The sequence below is a fragment of the Ostrea edulis genome, chromosome 8 (genome assembly GCF_947568905.1).
Source record: "Ostrea edulis chromosome 8, xbOstEdul1.1, whole genome shotgun sequence".
Lineage (NCBI taxonomy): Eukaryota > Metazoa > Mollusca > Bivalvia > Ostreida > Ostreidae > Ostrea > Ostrea edulis.
Genome location: NC_079171.1, coordinates 10,831,779 through 10,849,279, shown reverse-complemented (window position 1 = coordinate 10,849,279; position 17,501 = coordinate 10,831,779). Strand labels below are relative to the sequence as shown.

Genomic DNA, 17,501 nt, shown 5'->3' with positions numbered 1-17,501 from the left:
TGAAAAGCTGAAATTTACATGAAAGCTTTCTGACATAGTACAGATTCAAGTTTGTTCAAATCATGGCCCCCGGGGTTGGATGGGGCCACAATATGGGATCAAAGGTTTACATACAAATATATAGGACAAATCTTTAAAAAAAAAAATATTCTTCTCAAGAACCACTGAGCCAGAAAAGCGAGATTTACACAAAAGCTTCCTGACATAATGCAGATTCAGGTTTGTTCAAGTCATGACCCCCGGGGTTTGGATGGGGCCGCAATTGGTGATCAAAGTTTTACATACAAATATATAGGAAAAATCTTCAAAAATCTTCTTCTCAAGAACCACTAAGCCAGAAAAGCTGATATTTACATGAAAGCTTTCTGACATATTTCATATTTCAGTTTATTACAATCATGGCCCCCAGGGGTAGGATGGTGTCACAATAGGGGATCAAAGTTTTGCATACAAATATGTAGGGAAAATCATTAAATATGAACCAAGGTGACTCAGGTGAGCGATGTGACCCCAGGGCCTCTTATTTTTATTATGTTTATGGATCGAAAGACACCTGGGAAGAATAGAGATTGTATTAACTGGTTTACCTTTTTTAAATATAGTATCATTATCATTGTTATTATATTATCTTTGCAGAAAAGCGCTGTGATTGTGCTGTAAACACAGGACACCGGAACTCACACTTCTAACGCATGCGCTGATAGTAGTGGCTGTATTATGTTGTAATATACTGTTTTTTGGCAGATAGAAGTACGTTAAACTATTTCAGATAAATATCACTCAGGTCATTATATTGAACGTGGTTAATTATAATCAGAAACGATTCCATATATACATGTACATACAAAATGTTTAAACCAAAACTTAAGTCTGAGAATTTTCAAGAAATAAGACCCTGAACTAAGTCGCCAGACTTCCGGTTATCTGAGTAAAATATCTGTCCAAGTTTTGACTGGTTTATTTCGAGAAATCTAGACCAGAGTTTAAAGTTACTATTCTAACTGTACTTCGTCTGAGGCTATGATGTTAAGGCGTTATTGAATGAGGGACGATAACTCTTATAGCGAAAAACAGTTCTAACAATTACCCGAGTTACTTCCCGTCCTTCACAGCACTGGTCTGGTAGTCGCACTGTATAAATGTCATTGCATTTAAATTTCATCAGTCGGTGTGTGTTTTCCACATATGTCTGAGTTTTTATAAGATTGATTGAAGTGGCTACGGTTAGGGAATGCTCACTTCGGTTGTTCTTTGTGACTGAAGGGACAGTACCCAGAGACCCGGATGACGACAAAATACCGTGTAGATCGCCTATAGGAATCGACACAGTATATCAAGTTCTAGTATGTAAGTAGTCACGGTATATCAATTGACGATTTACAGTGGTAGATCCAACACCAGACCCACCCCCCCCCCCCCCCCCCCCCCCCCCCACCCCCCCCCCCCCTATGATTCAACTGTTATAAAGCTCGGTATTTTCAGGGGCATTGCCCTTAGGGACCCCTAAAATCTTTGTCCTGGACCCGCAGGGGGCCTCAAGAAAGGCGGACGTTAAAACTGTTCCCTCCCCCATTCAACATTTTACATCTACGACAGGTTTACAAAATATATATCGGGAATAGCGATTGGTCTACAATGAGTGGAGAGATACAGCAGCATCGAATGTCTCGAACATTGCAGCTATGAGTACCGTGCACATTTAAATTCCGTACACCTATTAATTCAATACACCTTTATAGCGTGCACCTATGTATAACATGCACCTATGTATAACATGCACCTGTGTATAATGTGCACATATGTATAACATGCACCTGTGTATAATGTGCACCTATGTATAACGTGCACCAATGAAACCGCGTGCCTATCAATGCCATGCACCAATGAATGCCCTGCATCTATTTGATAACGTGCACCGATTAATGTCATGCGTGTAGAGTACTGCGCCTTCTAAAAATCCACCTAATGATACCGTGCACTTATAAATATCATGCACCTATGATTAACGTGCATTTATGGTACTATTTTATAGATACCGTGCACCTATCAATACAGTACATCTATTAATTACTCTGATCCAATGTATACCGTGCGTCCATGGGCATTGCGCTGCTATAAATACCGTGTACCTTTTAATTCCCAACACATGTACCAATGAATACCGTACATCTATGAGCACCGTGCATCTATTAATTCCGTGCACCGATTAATACCATGTACCAAGTGTTGCCACGCCCAGTTTTCCCCGTAAATCCATTAACCCTAGCCTTCATGTTTACCAGTTTGAAACGCACATGGGCACAATACGAACAATGATTTGTCTAATGCATACCTGTAGATTCTGCCATACTGTAGATTCTGTCATACCTGTAGTTCTGTCATACCTGTAGGTTCTGTCATACTGTAGATTCTGTCATACCTGTAGGTTCTGTCATACCTGTAGGTTCTGTCATACCTGTAGGTTCTGTCATATCTGTAGATTCTGTCATCAACAGTTTTGTTTCATAGAGACACATGTAAATAGAATAATGGGGGAATCGCATTTCATGTTTAATTTGTAATTACTTGTAGTGACACGAAGAGCTTTTTACTCTCGTTTTCTACATTGAATTCTCGCTGGGACGTAAAGAGCTCTATACTTTCGTTTTATACACCGACTTCTCGCGGTAGTGACGCGAAGAGCTCGGTTACTCTCGTTTTCTACACTGAATTCTCGTTGGGACGTAAAGAGCTCTATACTTTCGTTTTATACACCGACTTCTCGCGTTGTGACGCGAAGAGCTCGGTTACTCTCGTTTTCTACACCGACTTCTGGCTGTAGTGACGTGAATATCTCGTTTTCTACACGGATGTTCTCGCTGTAGTGACGTGAAGAGCTCTCTACTCTCGTTTTCTACACGAGATCTTGCTTCTCCCCAACTCTCTTTCCATGTGGTCATCTTTGATGATATGTTTAAGTGCAAATATCCCTACTGTTCTGCTTTCGGAATTAAATTTTACAATGAGTATCTTGTACATCAAGACACTGAATTGCATATGAATGTTAGGAATATTTATGCCCATTCGATTCAATTCAAATTATATTAATTTATTTCCAGAATGACGTAAGTTATTAAAATCTGAAACTGAACATTGCGGACGCCATTATTCCAATATTTCCAAAGTAGAACTTTGACAAGAAAAAAAATATGATAATGAAATCATAAAATTTAAAACCCAGAAAAATGAACATTTGTATATATCTTTGTGAACACTTGAGGAACTGTGACGTAATAGAGACAAGGGCAGATAATCGATAACTACATGCTTTTCAATAGACATCGACACCCATTAGTGTGACCGAACTAGACTTTATAATCTATTATATCTAGTGTAGCGGGTAGTGTATTGCTTTCCCCTTTGTTCTTTGTGCGTGTTTAATTTACTTATGGTTCAATCACACACCACGAATATTTTTAGTCATTCGCAAAGTAGTCCAACGCGTAGTGATATGTTAAATCATTTTTCCTGATAAAATGTAGATGTACTCTTGTAGTTCACGTATTAAAATGGGTGAACATATACATCTTTTGAATTATTCTTCCATCCCACACCAAAATTTATATATATATATACCAAAAATCGTGAATTCTTGGATCCACACTAAAATATGTATAACCTGAAATCGTGAATTCTTGGATCCACACCAAAACATAAACACATAAACTTGAAATCGTGAATTCTTTGATCCACACCAAAATATCTATTTCGTGAAATCGTGATTTTTCGATCCACAAAAAATATGTATATACAAATGGAATAATTATATTCAAAGTGTCATCACTTCCAGTAAAATTTGTTAGTGTTTAGCGTTTGAGCTGCCACACTGCGGAGGGTGTTCTGAGAGAACCCCCGTAATTCCCGAGTACCAGTTGTCCATTCATCACGTGATTTGAATGATTTTAGTGTTTTCCACATTAGTACGCACTCTTATGAATATCGAAAATTTAAAGTCTTTGTGTTACCAGAATAGTAGGGGAAATACTTGTTAGTTAATTATTATTCTTTAAATTTTCAAACAAAAACAAAATATATAATTATGCGTTTAGGAAGAGTCAGCTTTTGTTAGTTTTATTTTTTTGATATATTTACTAGCATATTTACTATGAAAATCATTTCAATCAAAGATATATGTACATAGAAATATAAATGTTTCAGTTAAAATATATTTTGTAGAATAATGATTACTCAAATATTACTTATGTAAAATTTTTCCAATGTTATGCAATATGTTAGAGCATTAGAATTGTCTGAAACACCATCTGTGTGTTACGGTTGTTTATAACATGTGAGAGACAAGCCACCATGTCATTGTAGCATGGATTTTAATGTTAATAAATTTTCCAATGTATACAATTTTGTTCGGGATCGGTGTTCTTTGTATCTTGGTAGAGGTTTAAAAATCCGTAATGGAAACCAATTACATCTTCTTTTCAGAAATATGTTACATCAATTTGTTAATGACAGGTATAAGGATTTTTGAAATATACTTCAGAAATAAATTTCAATTTTGAATATGCATGAAGGCACGAACTGAGAAGCATTACTACAGCGTTTTTCATTCATGAAAACTATGCCGGCGTGACGCTTTGCAGTTCATACCCTCGTGTACTTGAATGAAATTCATTTCTTACTTTAATTTCTGTCTGAATTCCCAGTCATTTTTGTTTCCAAAATAAATACGCACATTTTTCCTCGTGAGGATATGGCTATCCTCACAGTTTGTACCGGTAGAGATGTTGAAGGTAAACACATTAGAACTACCGGTGTGTACCATGCCTTGTGAATTCACAGTTGAACATTTTCTCAGATCTAGTGCCAATTTTAAACCAGATTTAGTATATGGGGTATCAGGAACACCCGCGGTCTTAGGTGAATGACAGTGAGTCCTAAAACAAGACGACTGACATACGCTTACGTGTAACCATGGTGATCAATGCATTCGCAACCAATGAAAGCCTCTGCCGAATCTCCGCATTTCAATGGTTCCGGGTCACGGACTACTCGGGCCCTAAGGCTGATGTTTACTCATGCGGAAACAAGGTCGATTGACCATAGTCATCGATAGAATTGTTAGATGAAGAGTGAAGACAAATAACAGTGATCAATCTCATGAACACAATAAAGAATGCAACATTAATAGAGGGTCAAATACGGATTCCTGGACACAGCAGATGTGGGATAAGGTGTCTAGGAGGAGTGGAGGCATCCCCTATCGACCTGTCACACCCACCGTGAGTCATATAAGTTGGCCAGGTAAACGGAGTTATCCGTAGTCAAAATCAGTATGTATAGAACGGCCTAACAATTGGTATGAAACTCGTCAGATACATTTAGTATTCGACCTAAGATCAGAAGAACGACTATAGATTTCTTCAAGTTTTGTAATGAAATTATATTAGACAATGATTCCAAGTACGAATTTGCTAGCAATACCACACGTCCCCGACCCAGGAGCTATAACGCGGTAATGGAATGATAGCAGAGTTCGTAGTTGTTCATGATGAATCAGTTTTGTTTGTGGTTTTCTTTTTGGTGTTTTTTTGTTTTGTTTTGTTTTTTGTTTGCCTTGGATTGAGGGCAGTTGGCCAATATGAAGGTCATTGATGAAAAAGTGAAGATAATGAAAAGCGATCAATCTCATATATAATACAACGAATAAGAGGGTAAGGATATAGCAAACACAGAGCCCTTAACATCTCAGAGGTGGGATCAGGTGTCTAAAAGACTGAAATACTCCCATGTTGACTGGTCACACCAGCCGGCATTCCTCTATTTTTCTGATACTATCTGGCCAAGGTCAGGGTTATTAATAAAAACGTTACTTAACAGGGGATAATGTTCATACGAAAAAATGAAGACAACGAACAATGATCAATCTCATAACTCCTATAAAGGTGAAGATAACGAACAGTGATCCATCTCATAACTCCTATAAAGGTGAAGATAACGAACAGTGATCAATCTCATAACTCCTATAAAGGTGAAGATAACGAACAGTGATCAATCTCATAACTCCTATAAAGGTGAGGATAACGAACAGTGATCAATCTCATAACTCTAATAAAGGTGAAGATAACGAACAGTGATCAATCTCATTACTCCTATAAAGGTGAAGATAACGAATAGTGATCAATCTCATAACTCCTATAAAGGTGAAGATAACGAACAGTGATCAATCTCATAACTCCTATTAAGGTGAAGATAACGAACAGTGATCAATCTCATTACTCCTTTAAAGGTGAAGATAACGAACAGTGATCAATCTCATAACTCCTATAAAGGTGAAGATAACGAACAGTGATCAATCTCATTACTCCTTTAAAGGTGAAGATAACGAACAGTGATCAATCTCATAACTCCTATAAAGGTAAAGATAACTAACAGTGATCAATCTCATAACTCCTATAAAGGTGAAGATAACGAACAGTGATCAATCTCATAACTCCTATAAAGGGTGAAGATAACGAACAGTGATCAATCTCATTACTCCTATAAAGGTGAAGATAACGAACAGTGATCAATCTCATTACTCCTATAAAGGTGAAGATAACGAACAGTGATCAATCTCATTACTCCTATAAAGGTGAAGATAACGAACAGTGATCCATCTCATAACTCCTATAAAGGTGAAGATAACGAACAGTGATCAATCTCATTACTCCTATTAAGGTGAAGATAATGAAGTGATCAATCTCATAACTCCTATAAAGGTGAAGATAACGAATAGTGATCAATCTCATAACTCCTATAAAGGTGAAGATAACGAACAGTGATCAATCTCATAACTCCTATAAAGGTAAAGATAACGAACAGTGATCAATCTCATAACTCCTATAAAGGTGAAGATAACGAACAGTGATCAATCTCATAAATCCTATAAAGGTGAAGATAACGAACAGTGATCAATCTCATTACTCCTATTAAGGTGAAGATAATGAAGTGATCAATCTCATAACTCCTATAAAGGTGAAGATAACGAATAGTGATCAATCTCATAACTCCTATAAAGGTGAAGATAACGAACAGTGATCAATCTCATAACTCCTATAAAGGTAAAGATAACGAACAGTGATCAATCTCATAACTCCTATAAAGGTGAAGATAACGAACAGTGATCAATCTCATAAATCCTATAAAGGTGAAGATAACGAACAGTGATCAATCGCATTACTCCTATTAAGGTGAAGATAATGAAGTGATCAATCTCATTACTCCTTTAAAGGTGAAGATAACGAACAGTGATCAATCTCATAACTCCTATAAAGGTAAAGATAACTAACAGTGATCAATCTCATAACTCCTATAAAGGTGAAGATAACGAACAGTGATCAATCTCATAACTCCTATGAAGAATAGAGAAGGCAGACATGGACTCCTGTATACACCAGAGGGAGGATCAGGTGCTAGGAGGAGTAAGCATCCCCTGTTGATCGACTATAGATAATAAGGAATGGTTACACCCAGTTATCGGAGTGTGAAGCATTTAGGCGCTTACGGCCAAGTATCGGTTTATTTTCAGAAAGATGTAGGTTAAGAGAAACTTTCTGTAAAATAATGTCCGGTGTGGAGTCCGCAGATACAGGACATCGGGGAGTCTGACCACGCCCCTCTGTTTGTTGTCTTCTTTTATTAAGATGAGTAACAAATTTTCTCCATTAAGGATTGATTGATTGATTGTATCGTCCCTCTCGATCATTTTTCAATCGTATGGAGACGTCAAGAAAACCTGTGAAGGGCTTTAAATTTAGGTCTATGCTTGGGCTAACGGCCATTGAGCAGTGAGGGTTCTTTAGCGTGCCACACCAACTGTGACACGTAACATCCATTTTTAAGGTCATCTCCGAGGACCCGTGACATTCACACCTGATGCCGAGCGTTTAGCGATGTAACTGTCACTACCTGCTTTAAATACTTAGGTCTGTCGCGGCCGGGATTCAAACCCCGGCCTTCCGCATGCGGGGCGAACGCTCTAACCTCTAGACCACCGCGGCGATTAAGACTTACGGGCCTTTTGTGATTAGCTGGTAATATGATGCTTATTTGAAACTGTAACTCTCGTTCTCTGAAATACAGTCACAATAGGCCGTTATTCCTTGATGGCTTTAGATGACGAGATTTAGGTAAATCATCGTTCGGTTTTTGTCATCAAAGTTTCAATCTCTGGAAGTGGCGAATCACCTGCTCTGTTGTTTTGTTTTGGGGGGTTTTTTTTATATTTTTTTTTTGTACACGGTAATGAACTGATAAACGCCCTGTCTGACTTTTAGAAAACCACGGAAAAGTACCAAATTTCTACCTAGATTGTTTTCAGAAAAAATAAAGGGTCGCTCCATTTGAATTTCGTGTGACTTGAATGAACATTCTCATGTATAATACATGGTGTTTCTGTGTCATAACAACAACGCATCTGGAAAATATTTGCAAACCTGAAAAAAAAAATTATCTGTTTAAATTCCGAGAAAAGAACCCTTTTGTCTCCGACTTTCACAGTTCTCGTTATTTTAATGGGATCAAGCACAGCCTTATTTTTTTTTTTTTTTCTATTATATGTTTTCCATAGAAAAATGTTCATCAAAAATTTGTATGGTTTTCTTTCCCAAAAAATACAGAGCGATTTCATGAGCGAAGTTTTTAAGTTGTTACAAAATTGTTGGTGAAATCAAGGACTTACGATGGCTCATTTCTGACGTCACAGATATGGTAAAGACTTCGTACTTATGGGAGATATTTTGAGATACATTTGTTGCGTCGGCTGAAAGAAACAAAATCATACTTTAAAATACGTAAAAAAAAAACTTCTTAACATTAACAGAGTATTAAAGTATAGGCTGAGCATAATCAGCGTTTATGATACTCTCTCTCTCTCTCTCATATATATATATATAGATAGATAGATAGATAGATAAATAGTTACTTTTCGCAATGATCGGTAAAAGTATAGGTAAAGAATAAAAATGAAACACGAAGACGTTTAGTAAAACTTCAGCGCTTTCATTTCAAATCTTCAGAAGCTTTACATTTAGTGTAGAAACTAAATGTAAAGCTTCTGAAGCTTTACTAAACGTCTTCGTGTTTCATTTTTTTATCTATCTATCTATATATATATATATATATATATATATATATATATATATATATATTGTATGTTTACCTCTTAAATCGGGCGTTAAACAACTAATGTTTTATCATTTTAATTGTGAACCGTGATTAAAATGCGGGGATGCCTTCAAACATGAGAAGACACCACGGCGACCTGCAGTCCAGTTGTACGAGGAGTATGTAAACTTTTATTTCTTTCCATACAATAAAGCTTCTGCCATTCTCTCTGTATAAAGGTCACATATTCTAATGTCAAAATTACCACAAAAGATTCCAAGATGTATGAATTTTTACATATTAGTGGTGATTTTATGTAGTCGTGTTGGTATTAATCAGCAAATGAAAAAAAATAAAGATAACGATCATTGATCAATCTCATACCCCCACCCCCTCCAACGACTTCAAAATGAGGAATAGGGGAGATAGTGCCCCCCCCCCCCGGACATACCAGGGGCGGGATGAGGTGCCTAGGAGGACATCTCCACATCACAAGTATGTAGAGAACGACCTAACGATTACAGGGTACACGTTACACGGCGTTCAGCCTGATGACTGGCAGCTGACGTCTCTTTACAATTCCTACACTAACATTAACATCACGAATCTTGGTCTCGTGGGGATCTGGGTTAGAATAGGTCCTCAGTAATCCTTACTTATCGTAAAAGCCAACTAAATGGGGCGGTCGATCGGATGAGACCAAAAGAACTGAGGTCCCGTGTCACAGCAGGTGTGACACGATAAAGATCCCCCCAACCCCCACCCTGCTCAAAGACCGCAAGTGCCGAGCATAGACTGAATGTTTGCAGCCCTTAACCGGTAATGGTGACGTCTCCATGTGAGTGAAATATTCTCCAGCAATATACAACAACGAATCGTGTTACAAGCACTACATGCATAGACAGAGTTCTGTCGCATTTGAAATATGAATATTTACTCAAACTAATTGACCTGGATCTGAATCAGATGTGCCATTTTAACGTGTAGAAATTTATCCATGTTTACCAAGTGAACAGAAGAAAACAAATCTGATCTATAACGATAATTCATGTGTGTAACCTACAGTGTTACATTGTTTCGCCATTATTTCATTGACACAGAAAACTGACGGCTAACAACTGTAAAAATATGTGACCTGCCTTTAGAACAAACATTAGATTAACCACCTCGTTAAACAGAGCGAAAAACCGCAAGGACAGTCAGGCGTGGAACCGTCAAAAGGTCTCCTAATCAAAGAACTAGGGATGAAGGGCCAATCGCATTTCGCTGGAATTTTTCGAAAATCAAATCCAAATCCTTTGTAATAGGATTTGTTAAAAGAGAATAAAAAGGTTGTGTGTCATTGAACAGAATCATCAATTAACGCCGTTAAAAAACGGAACAGAGGCAAGCTTTCAATGTACTTATTGTCTGAAGAGTGCAATCAGAACAGAGAGATCGTGATGAGGTTTAGTCATGACACAACATTACTGCACTCTACACCGACCTCTTCAGTCCGGTGCATTTACTGTATAGACCTCTCTCCAAGATGTAGACTTTGAATCTAATTATGGAGGGAGCTGAGAACTACAATGTATGGAATGGGAGGACTCAGAAAGATAGGGGAGGGGACTCAGAAAGATAGGGCAAGAAACTCAGAAAGATAGGGGAGGGGACTCAGAAAGATAGGGGAGTGAACTCAGAAAGATAAAGGAGGGAACTCAGAAAGATAGGGAAGTGAACTCAGAAAAATAGGGGAGGGAACTCAGAAAGATAGGGGGAGGGACTCAGAAAGATAGGGAGAGGGACTCAGAAAGATAGGGGACGGGACTCAGAAAAATAGGGGAGGGAAATCAGAAATACAAGGGAGTAAACTCAAAAACATAGGAAGAGAGTATCAAAGCCATACTAAGAACTATAATAAGTCATACAACCATAGAGGAAAGGAGAAGACTTAGAACATTAGGGAAGATGACTCAGAAACCTAGAGAAGATTCAGAAATATAGGGAGGGGGTTCCAAAAAATAGGGGGGGGGGGGGGGGCTCATAGAAAGGGAGATCAGAAACATAGGTGAGGGGACTCGGAATCATAGGGCACTCAGAAACATTGGTGAGGGGACTCGGAATCATAAGGAAATATCACTCAGACACTTAGGAAAAGTGACTAGGAAACATACAAAAAGGGTTTCAGAACAACGGGGGAGGGAAATATAGAGAGGGGGACAAAGAGAATTAGGGAAAACTTAGGGAAGAACTCAGAAAAAATGAAGGGATTGAAAAACAAGGAAGAGGAGTAGGTTGTATATTGTTTAACGTTCCACTCGAAAATCTTTCGCCCATATGGGTCCCGTGGGGATCCGGGTTAAATTAGGTCCTCAGTACCCCTTGCTTGTCGTTCGGATGATACCGCAACAACTGAAGTCCCGTGTCACAGCAGGTGTGGCACGATAAAGATCCCTCCTGCCCAATGGCCATAAGCGTCGAGCATAGGTCTAAATTTTGCAGCCCTTCACCGGCAGTGATGACGTCTCCATATGAGTGAAATATTCTCAAGAGGGACGTAAAACAATATTCAATCAATCGCCCATATGGAGACGTCACCATTGCCGGGGAAGGGCTGCACAATTTAATCCTATGCTGGGTGCTTGGGACTCAGAAACATAGCGGGAAGTATTTCCTACCATTAGAATGAGGGGGATAAGAGGGACAAGGGAGGGTCTTAGCATCATCGGGGGGGGGGCAGAACTACGGTAGGGAAGTTGATTTAGAACCATGGGGAATGGGACTCGTAAGCACACATATATCAGAGTAAGATGAGAGGACGTTCAGGTACATATGAGGAGTAGTCGCAAAACCATAGAGGTATATGACACAGAAATACATGGAGCGATAGGAGGGGAAATACATGATGGGAGGGTATCAGAAACTTAGGGAGGGGGGGGGTCGGAAACATAGGGGATAATTCTCAGAACCAGGAGACTGTAGGGGATAGGGCCTGTACACATGAATTATAAAGAAGGTAACTGTAAAATAAGGAATGGGGAGTGTGCTCAGAAGGTTAGGGGCTTAGAACCATACTGGGAGGGAAATCTGAACCATCGGGAAGAAGGACTTAAAACAATAATAGAAGAATATTTTGAGACATCTGGGGAAGGATAACCATGCAAAACGGGGCTAAGAATGATAACGGGATACTGCGAATTATGAGGGGAGGGACTGGTAACCATGAGAATGACACAAAATTTTGGAGCTAGGAGACAGCAAGATTGGGATGATAATCCACGTAAGTTTACAATCTTAATCCGAGTTGTGACTTAGCGAGATCTTTGTAACACATGTATTTTTTTAATTTTTTTTTTTTTTTTACATCACTCCCCTCTCTCAATCGCGTGCTTTAAACTAGTTCATATTCCGTTCATAGTCAATATGAACGGATTGTGTCGCATGCTGAAATTGGTTGGTTCATACAGAAAAATGTTATATGTAATATAAATATAGTGGGAGGGACTCAGAAACATAGGGGGAGGGACTCAGAAACATAGGAGAGTGACTCAGAAACATAGGGAGAGGGACTCAGAAACATAGGTGGGGGGACTCGGAAACATAGGTGGAGAGAATCGGAAACAGGTGGAGGGATTCAGAAACATAGGGGGGGGACTCAGAAACATAGGTGGAGGGACTCAGAAACATAGGTGTAGGGACTCAGAAACATAGGGGGGAGACTCAGAAACATAGTGGGGACCCAGAAACATGGGGGGACTGAGAAACATAGGGGGGACTGAGAAACATAGGGGGGCTCAGAAACATAGGTGGGGTGATTCAGAAATATAGGTGGAGGGGACTCAGAAACATAGGTGGAGGGACTCAGAAACATAGGTGGAGGGGACTCAGAAACATAGGTGGAGGGACTCAGAGACATAGGGAAGGCACTCAAAATCACAGGGAAGGGACTCGGAATCATAGGGAGGACTCAGAAACGTAGGGGAAGGGACTCAGAAACATAGGGGACTCAGGATCACAGGGGAGGGACTCAGATATATAGCGGGGATTATTCAGAAAGAGATGGGGAGGGGACTCATAATCATCGGGGGGGGGGGGGGGGGGGCGTCAAAACCAAAGTAGGAGAAGAAATAAGAACAATAGGGTTTGCTTTACCATTATGTTAAATCAAAAGAAAGATAGATCTGAAATTCGGCTTCGTGGAAATACACGTACCACGAGTTAAATACACGTACCACGAGTTAAATGCACGTACCACGAGTTAAATGCACGTACCACGAGTTAAATGCACGTACCACGAGTTAAATGCACGTACCACGAGTTAAATACACGTACCACGAGTTAAATACACGTACCACGAGTTAAATAAAGGTAGAACCGACTTTTACCTTAAATCAGCTTCATTCTCAATACGTATGGCAAAACATTTGTTAAAACTTATCTTAAATTTATTCTGTTCACAAAGAGTCTTGTACATATATTAATGCATGCACCATTTTGCTGTTGGTGTGTTTACATAACAAATGCATACAGCACATGCTATATCATTCAATATCGACCGGTGGATCACGCGATACATTGTGTAACCATTTAATAATATGCGCTTAATAAATAAAAAATACATTCTGGTTTCCAATAGAAATTCGTAAACCAAAATAGCTTTGGAAGAGAACATATGCTAAATCTCTCAAAACATATTCTTGCCAAAATATATAATTTAGTGACTCCATTTCTCAGATCAATCATTTCAAGAGATCACATTTCCATATGTGCATGCTAATATTTATTTATATCATATTTATAGACAATGTGACCTTAATTTACACTTAAAACTACAATCACATAACCTTTATTTAGCACACGGCGATTTATTTAGATGTGTTAAGTCATCATGATTACACAAGCTAGCCTTTTGAATGTATTCGATGACATTTGATAATTTCTAATGGGGTTCTAAGACGAAACAATATCCATTTGTCAGACAAATCGGAATTATTTGAGAACTGTTTTACATGCATTTATCGAAAGACATTTCCGTGTGAATTTGAGTTCCATTTCTAGGTAATGGTTCATCAGCTGGGATCAATCTACTGTGTGTACAGGGACCAAGTTCAAAATATAGGTCACGTGGAATTAAAACCGTAAAACTCGGGGCTGTAGCCGTGAGAGTCCTTCATATCGTAACCCCAAACCGGTGAAAACGGAGGGAAGACTCCGTCCGTCCGTTCGTCTGTAAATCAGTCACTCCGTCCAATCAATTTTCCGCTTTGGGGGGGGGGGGAGGGGGGGGTGTCATGAATGCATACAAATATTCATAGATATTCATTTCATATTTGGCATATGGCTTTAGCGTAACAAGTTACAGATCAAGTCCGAATTGTCTGCCGATTTATTGATTTTTGCTGAGTTATGTTCCTTGGACAATTTAAATCTGTCCATATATGACTTTTCTTTAATCCAATGGGGATCCGAGTTAGAATAGGTCCTCAGTATCCCTTTCTTGTCGTACGACTAAATGTGGCGGTCCTTCGCAAAAACCGAGGTCCCCTGTCACAGCAGGTGTGGCTCAATAAAGACCCCGATAACCCTGCTCAAAGGTTGTAAGCCCCGAACATGGACCTAAATGTTTAAGCCCTTAACAATGGTGATGTCTCCATAACTTCTATCAGCAATACAAAATAGAGAGTTGGGCAAACACGGACCCCTGGATATACCAGAGGTGGGATCATGTGCCCAGGAGGAGTAAGCATCCCCTGTCGACCGGTCACATCTGCCATGAGTCATATCAGAGAAACGGAGTAACCCGTAGTCATGTAAAGAACGATTGGTATGAAAGACGTCAGACAGCATTCGAGGTAGTCATAGCTTGTATTTGCAAATTATATCATCATAATGAAAAGGTGAAACTAACAGTGATACAAATGTACATCTCATAACTCCGATAAGGAATGCAAAATCAAGAGTTGGACAAACACGGACTCCTGGACATACCAGAGATGGGATCAGGTGCCTAGGAGGAGTAAGCATCTCCTGTCGACTGTCCACACCCGGCGTCAGCCCTATATCTTGATCAGGTAAACGGAGTTATCCTTATTTTAAATCCAGTGTGCCTAACACGGTATGAAACACGTCAGCCAACATTTGACCCAATGATAGGTTGTATTCGCAAACTAGATCGTTATAGCGACAATAGAATTTGCGAAATGCTGACTATAAACGAGGCTGTTGAAACCCTGCACCATCAACTTCTTTGTCTGTAGCCTGTCTCGATTTAAAACCTGACCATATGCAGAATAAGCTATTGCGTATCGAGTCAGTTGAGAGATAAAAACACCATATAAGGTGATAATGGAATATTGCTACATAGGTGAAAAGCTGAAATTATCCTGGTTATCTTAAAGTTGAGTTGTTAATTTCCGTTAACAAATAATAGTCAATAAAATAGCTAAGTACGAGGCAGGTGTGGAAGACCTTGTGTTATCTTCGAGTTCACAGGGATACGAATCGACATATGAATGAACATGACTATTGTTAATAGATGAAATGCTTTTGATATATCTAATGTTTCTCAGCAAGAGATCTCGTTCTAATCATGTACAATCTTTTGCATAAATACTGCTATTTTAAGCATCATAATTCACCTGTAAACACGCAGTTTGATTGGCTTGACTCTCTCTCTCTCTCTCTCACTAGTACAGAATGCCGAAATAAAAAAGAGTAATATTCTTCCTTAAAGGTTCGACGCAACCAAGACACGTAAGGAATGAGGCGAATTAAAGAGGCACTTCCATCGTAAAATGTTTCTAATTATAGGAGGATATAGTTACATTGCTATCTAATAAAAATGGCTAAGAACACAATATTTCCATTTATCATTATTATTATTATTTTTTTTTTTTTTTTTGCATATTCAAAAGGGAGAACTTTTTAAATAACAAAAATGCAGTCTGATTTTCAAGCTATACTGTATATCGTGTTATTTTCGCCTTTCTGTACTCGCAAAGACACAGTCATGTTAAAGAAAAAAAATTCGCCCAGTGTTAAATTCACCGACTGACAACAAGGGCGAAAATAAAGGGAGGCGAATATTTCATTGTCTACAGTAGTTTGCAGTTACAGGGTGGGTGTGAGGAGCAAATTTAACAGCCCCAAGAGAAATGAAAAGATATTTCACGAGGCGCGGGGGGGGGGGGGGGGGGGGGCATAACGTTTCCATTTCCCAAATTACCCATTCTGCCACACAATCTAAAGGAATATTTCCTCCGACATTGTTTCAACATCGGTAAAATATCTCCGTTCACTGAGACAAGAGGCCCACAGGCCTTATCGGTCATCTGAATACTAGTGAAAAAGTATCACTACTCTATGAAATCTAGAAAATATTTCCTGTTCTGAATATCTGAGATAAATTCTAATGTTTAGCAACAGTATAAAACAAGATGTGCTCTTAAAACTTCTAAATATCTATTTATCTTCAATTTAGTATCAATAGCACTGAAGAAGATATTATGTAAGTGTTTAACACATAAACACTATATACCAAGTTTGGCCCCACTCTGGGGTCAGAACCCCTTACCCTGGGATCATGAAATTTACAATTTGATAGAGGCCTTCCTGCTTTACATCACTATGCATTTAGGTTTTCTTACACGCGTGTGGTTTTTGAAAAGATTTTTGAAAACAGATCAATTTTGGGCAGTGTTTGCCCCGCCCCTAGAGCCCAAGGGGTGCTGGACTCAAATTTACAACTGATGTTCCCCTTGTCCCAACTATGCTTCATACCAAATTTCAGAAGAATTGTAATGTTAGTTATTAAGAAGATGTTAAAATTTTTAATTGTTAACGCACGGCGGACAACGACGGACGACAACGAATTGCAATAGGTCACCCGAGTTTACTCAGGTGACCTAATAAAGTTCCAAGTAGACTACATAACAGTTGATATATATCATAACGTTTCTCTGTCTGTCGCACTCTGTTCGTTTCCTCCAGATCCTTAGAATACTAATGTCTTGTTAGTTTTAAGAATGAATTGTTTTCAATAAATAAATTTTCATTTTTGAAAAAAAAAAAAAAAAATGAGGGCGTTAGCGCTTCCTGAAAAATATGCTGGCGTGAAGCGTTGCAGGTCATACCCGTATGGAATTTACTTCTTATATTTGCCTTCTTTATTTTCATTTCTGTCTGAACTCTCGGTCGCTAAAATCGATCTACAACATTGATCAAAATCCATACGCGCATTATTCACACCTAAATCGGATTCATTGGGGAATGGTTATAGCATAAATTGAAAATGTGAATATTCAACCTTGAAATCCGATGTGTAATAATGTACTATATACTATCTATCTAATGTCCTGATTCAGAAACTCCTTGCTTTGTGA

At 38.8% G+C, this 17,501-nt stretch overlaps 1 protein-coding gene across 3 annotated transcripts in view; it reads left to right on the top strand.

Annotated features, from left to right (window-relative positions):
* LOC125661061 (acetylcholinesterase-like) overlaps window positions 1-4,390 on the top strand; it is a 30,464-nt gene extending 26,074 nt beyond the window's left edge. For all 3 annotated transcript variants that reach the window (XM_048892945.2, XM_048892944.2, XM_056146801.1), the window contains one exon: window positions 637-4,390. In XM_048892945.2, coding sequence (XP_048748902.2) covers window positions 637-689 — 53 coding nt within the window. In that variant the 3' untranslated portion in view covers window positions 690-4,390. The remainder of the gene's footprint in view (window positions 1-636) is intronic.
* Window positions 4,391-17,501: the final 13,111 nt, after the last annotated feature.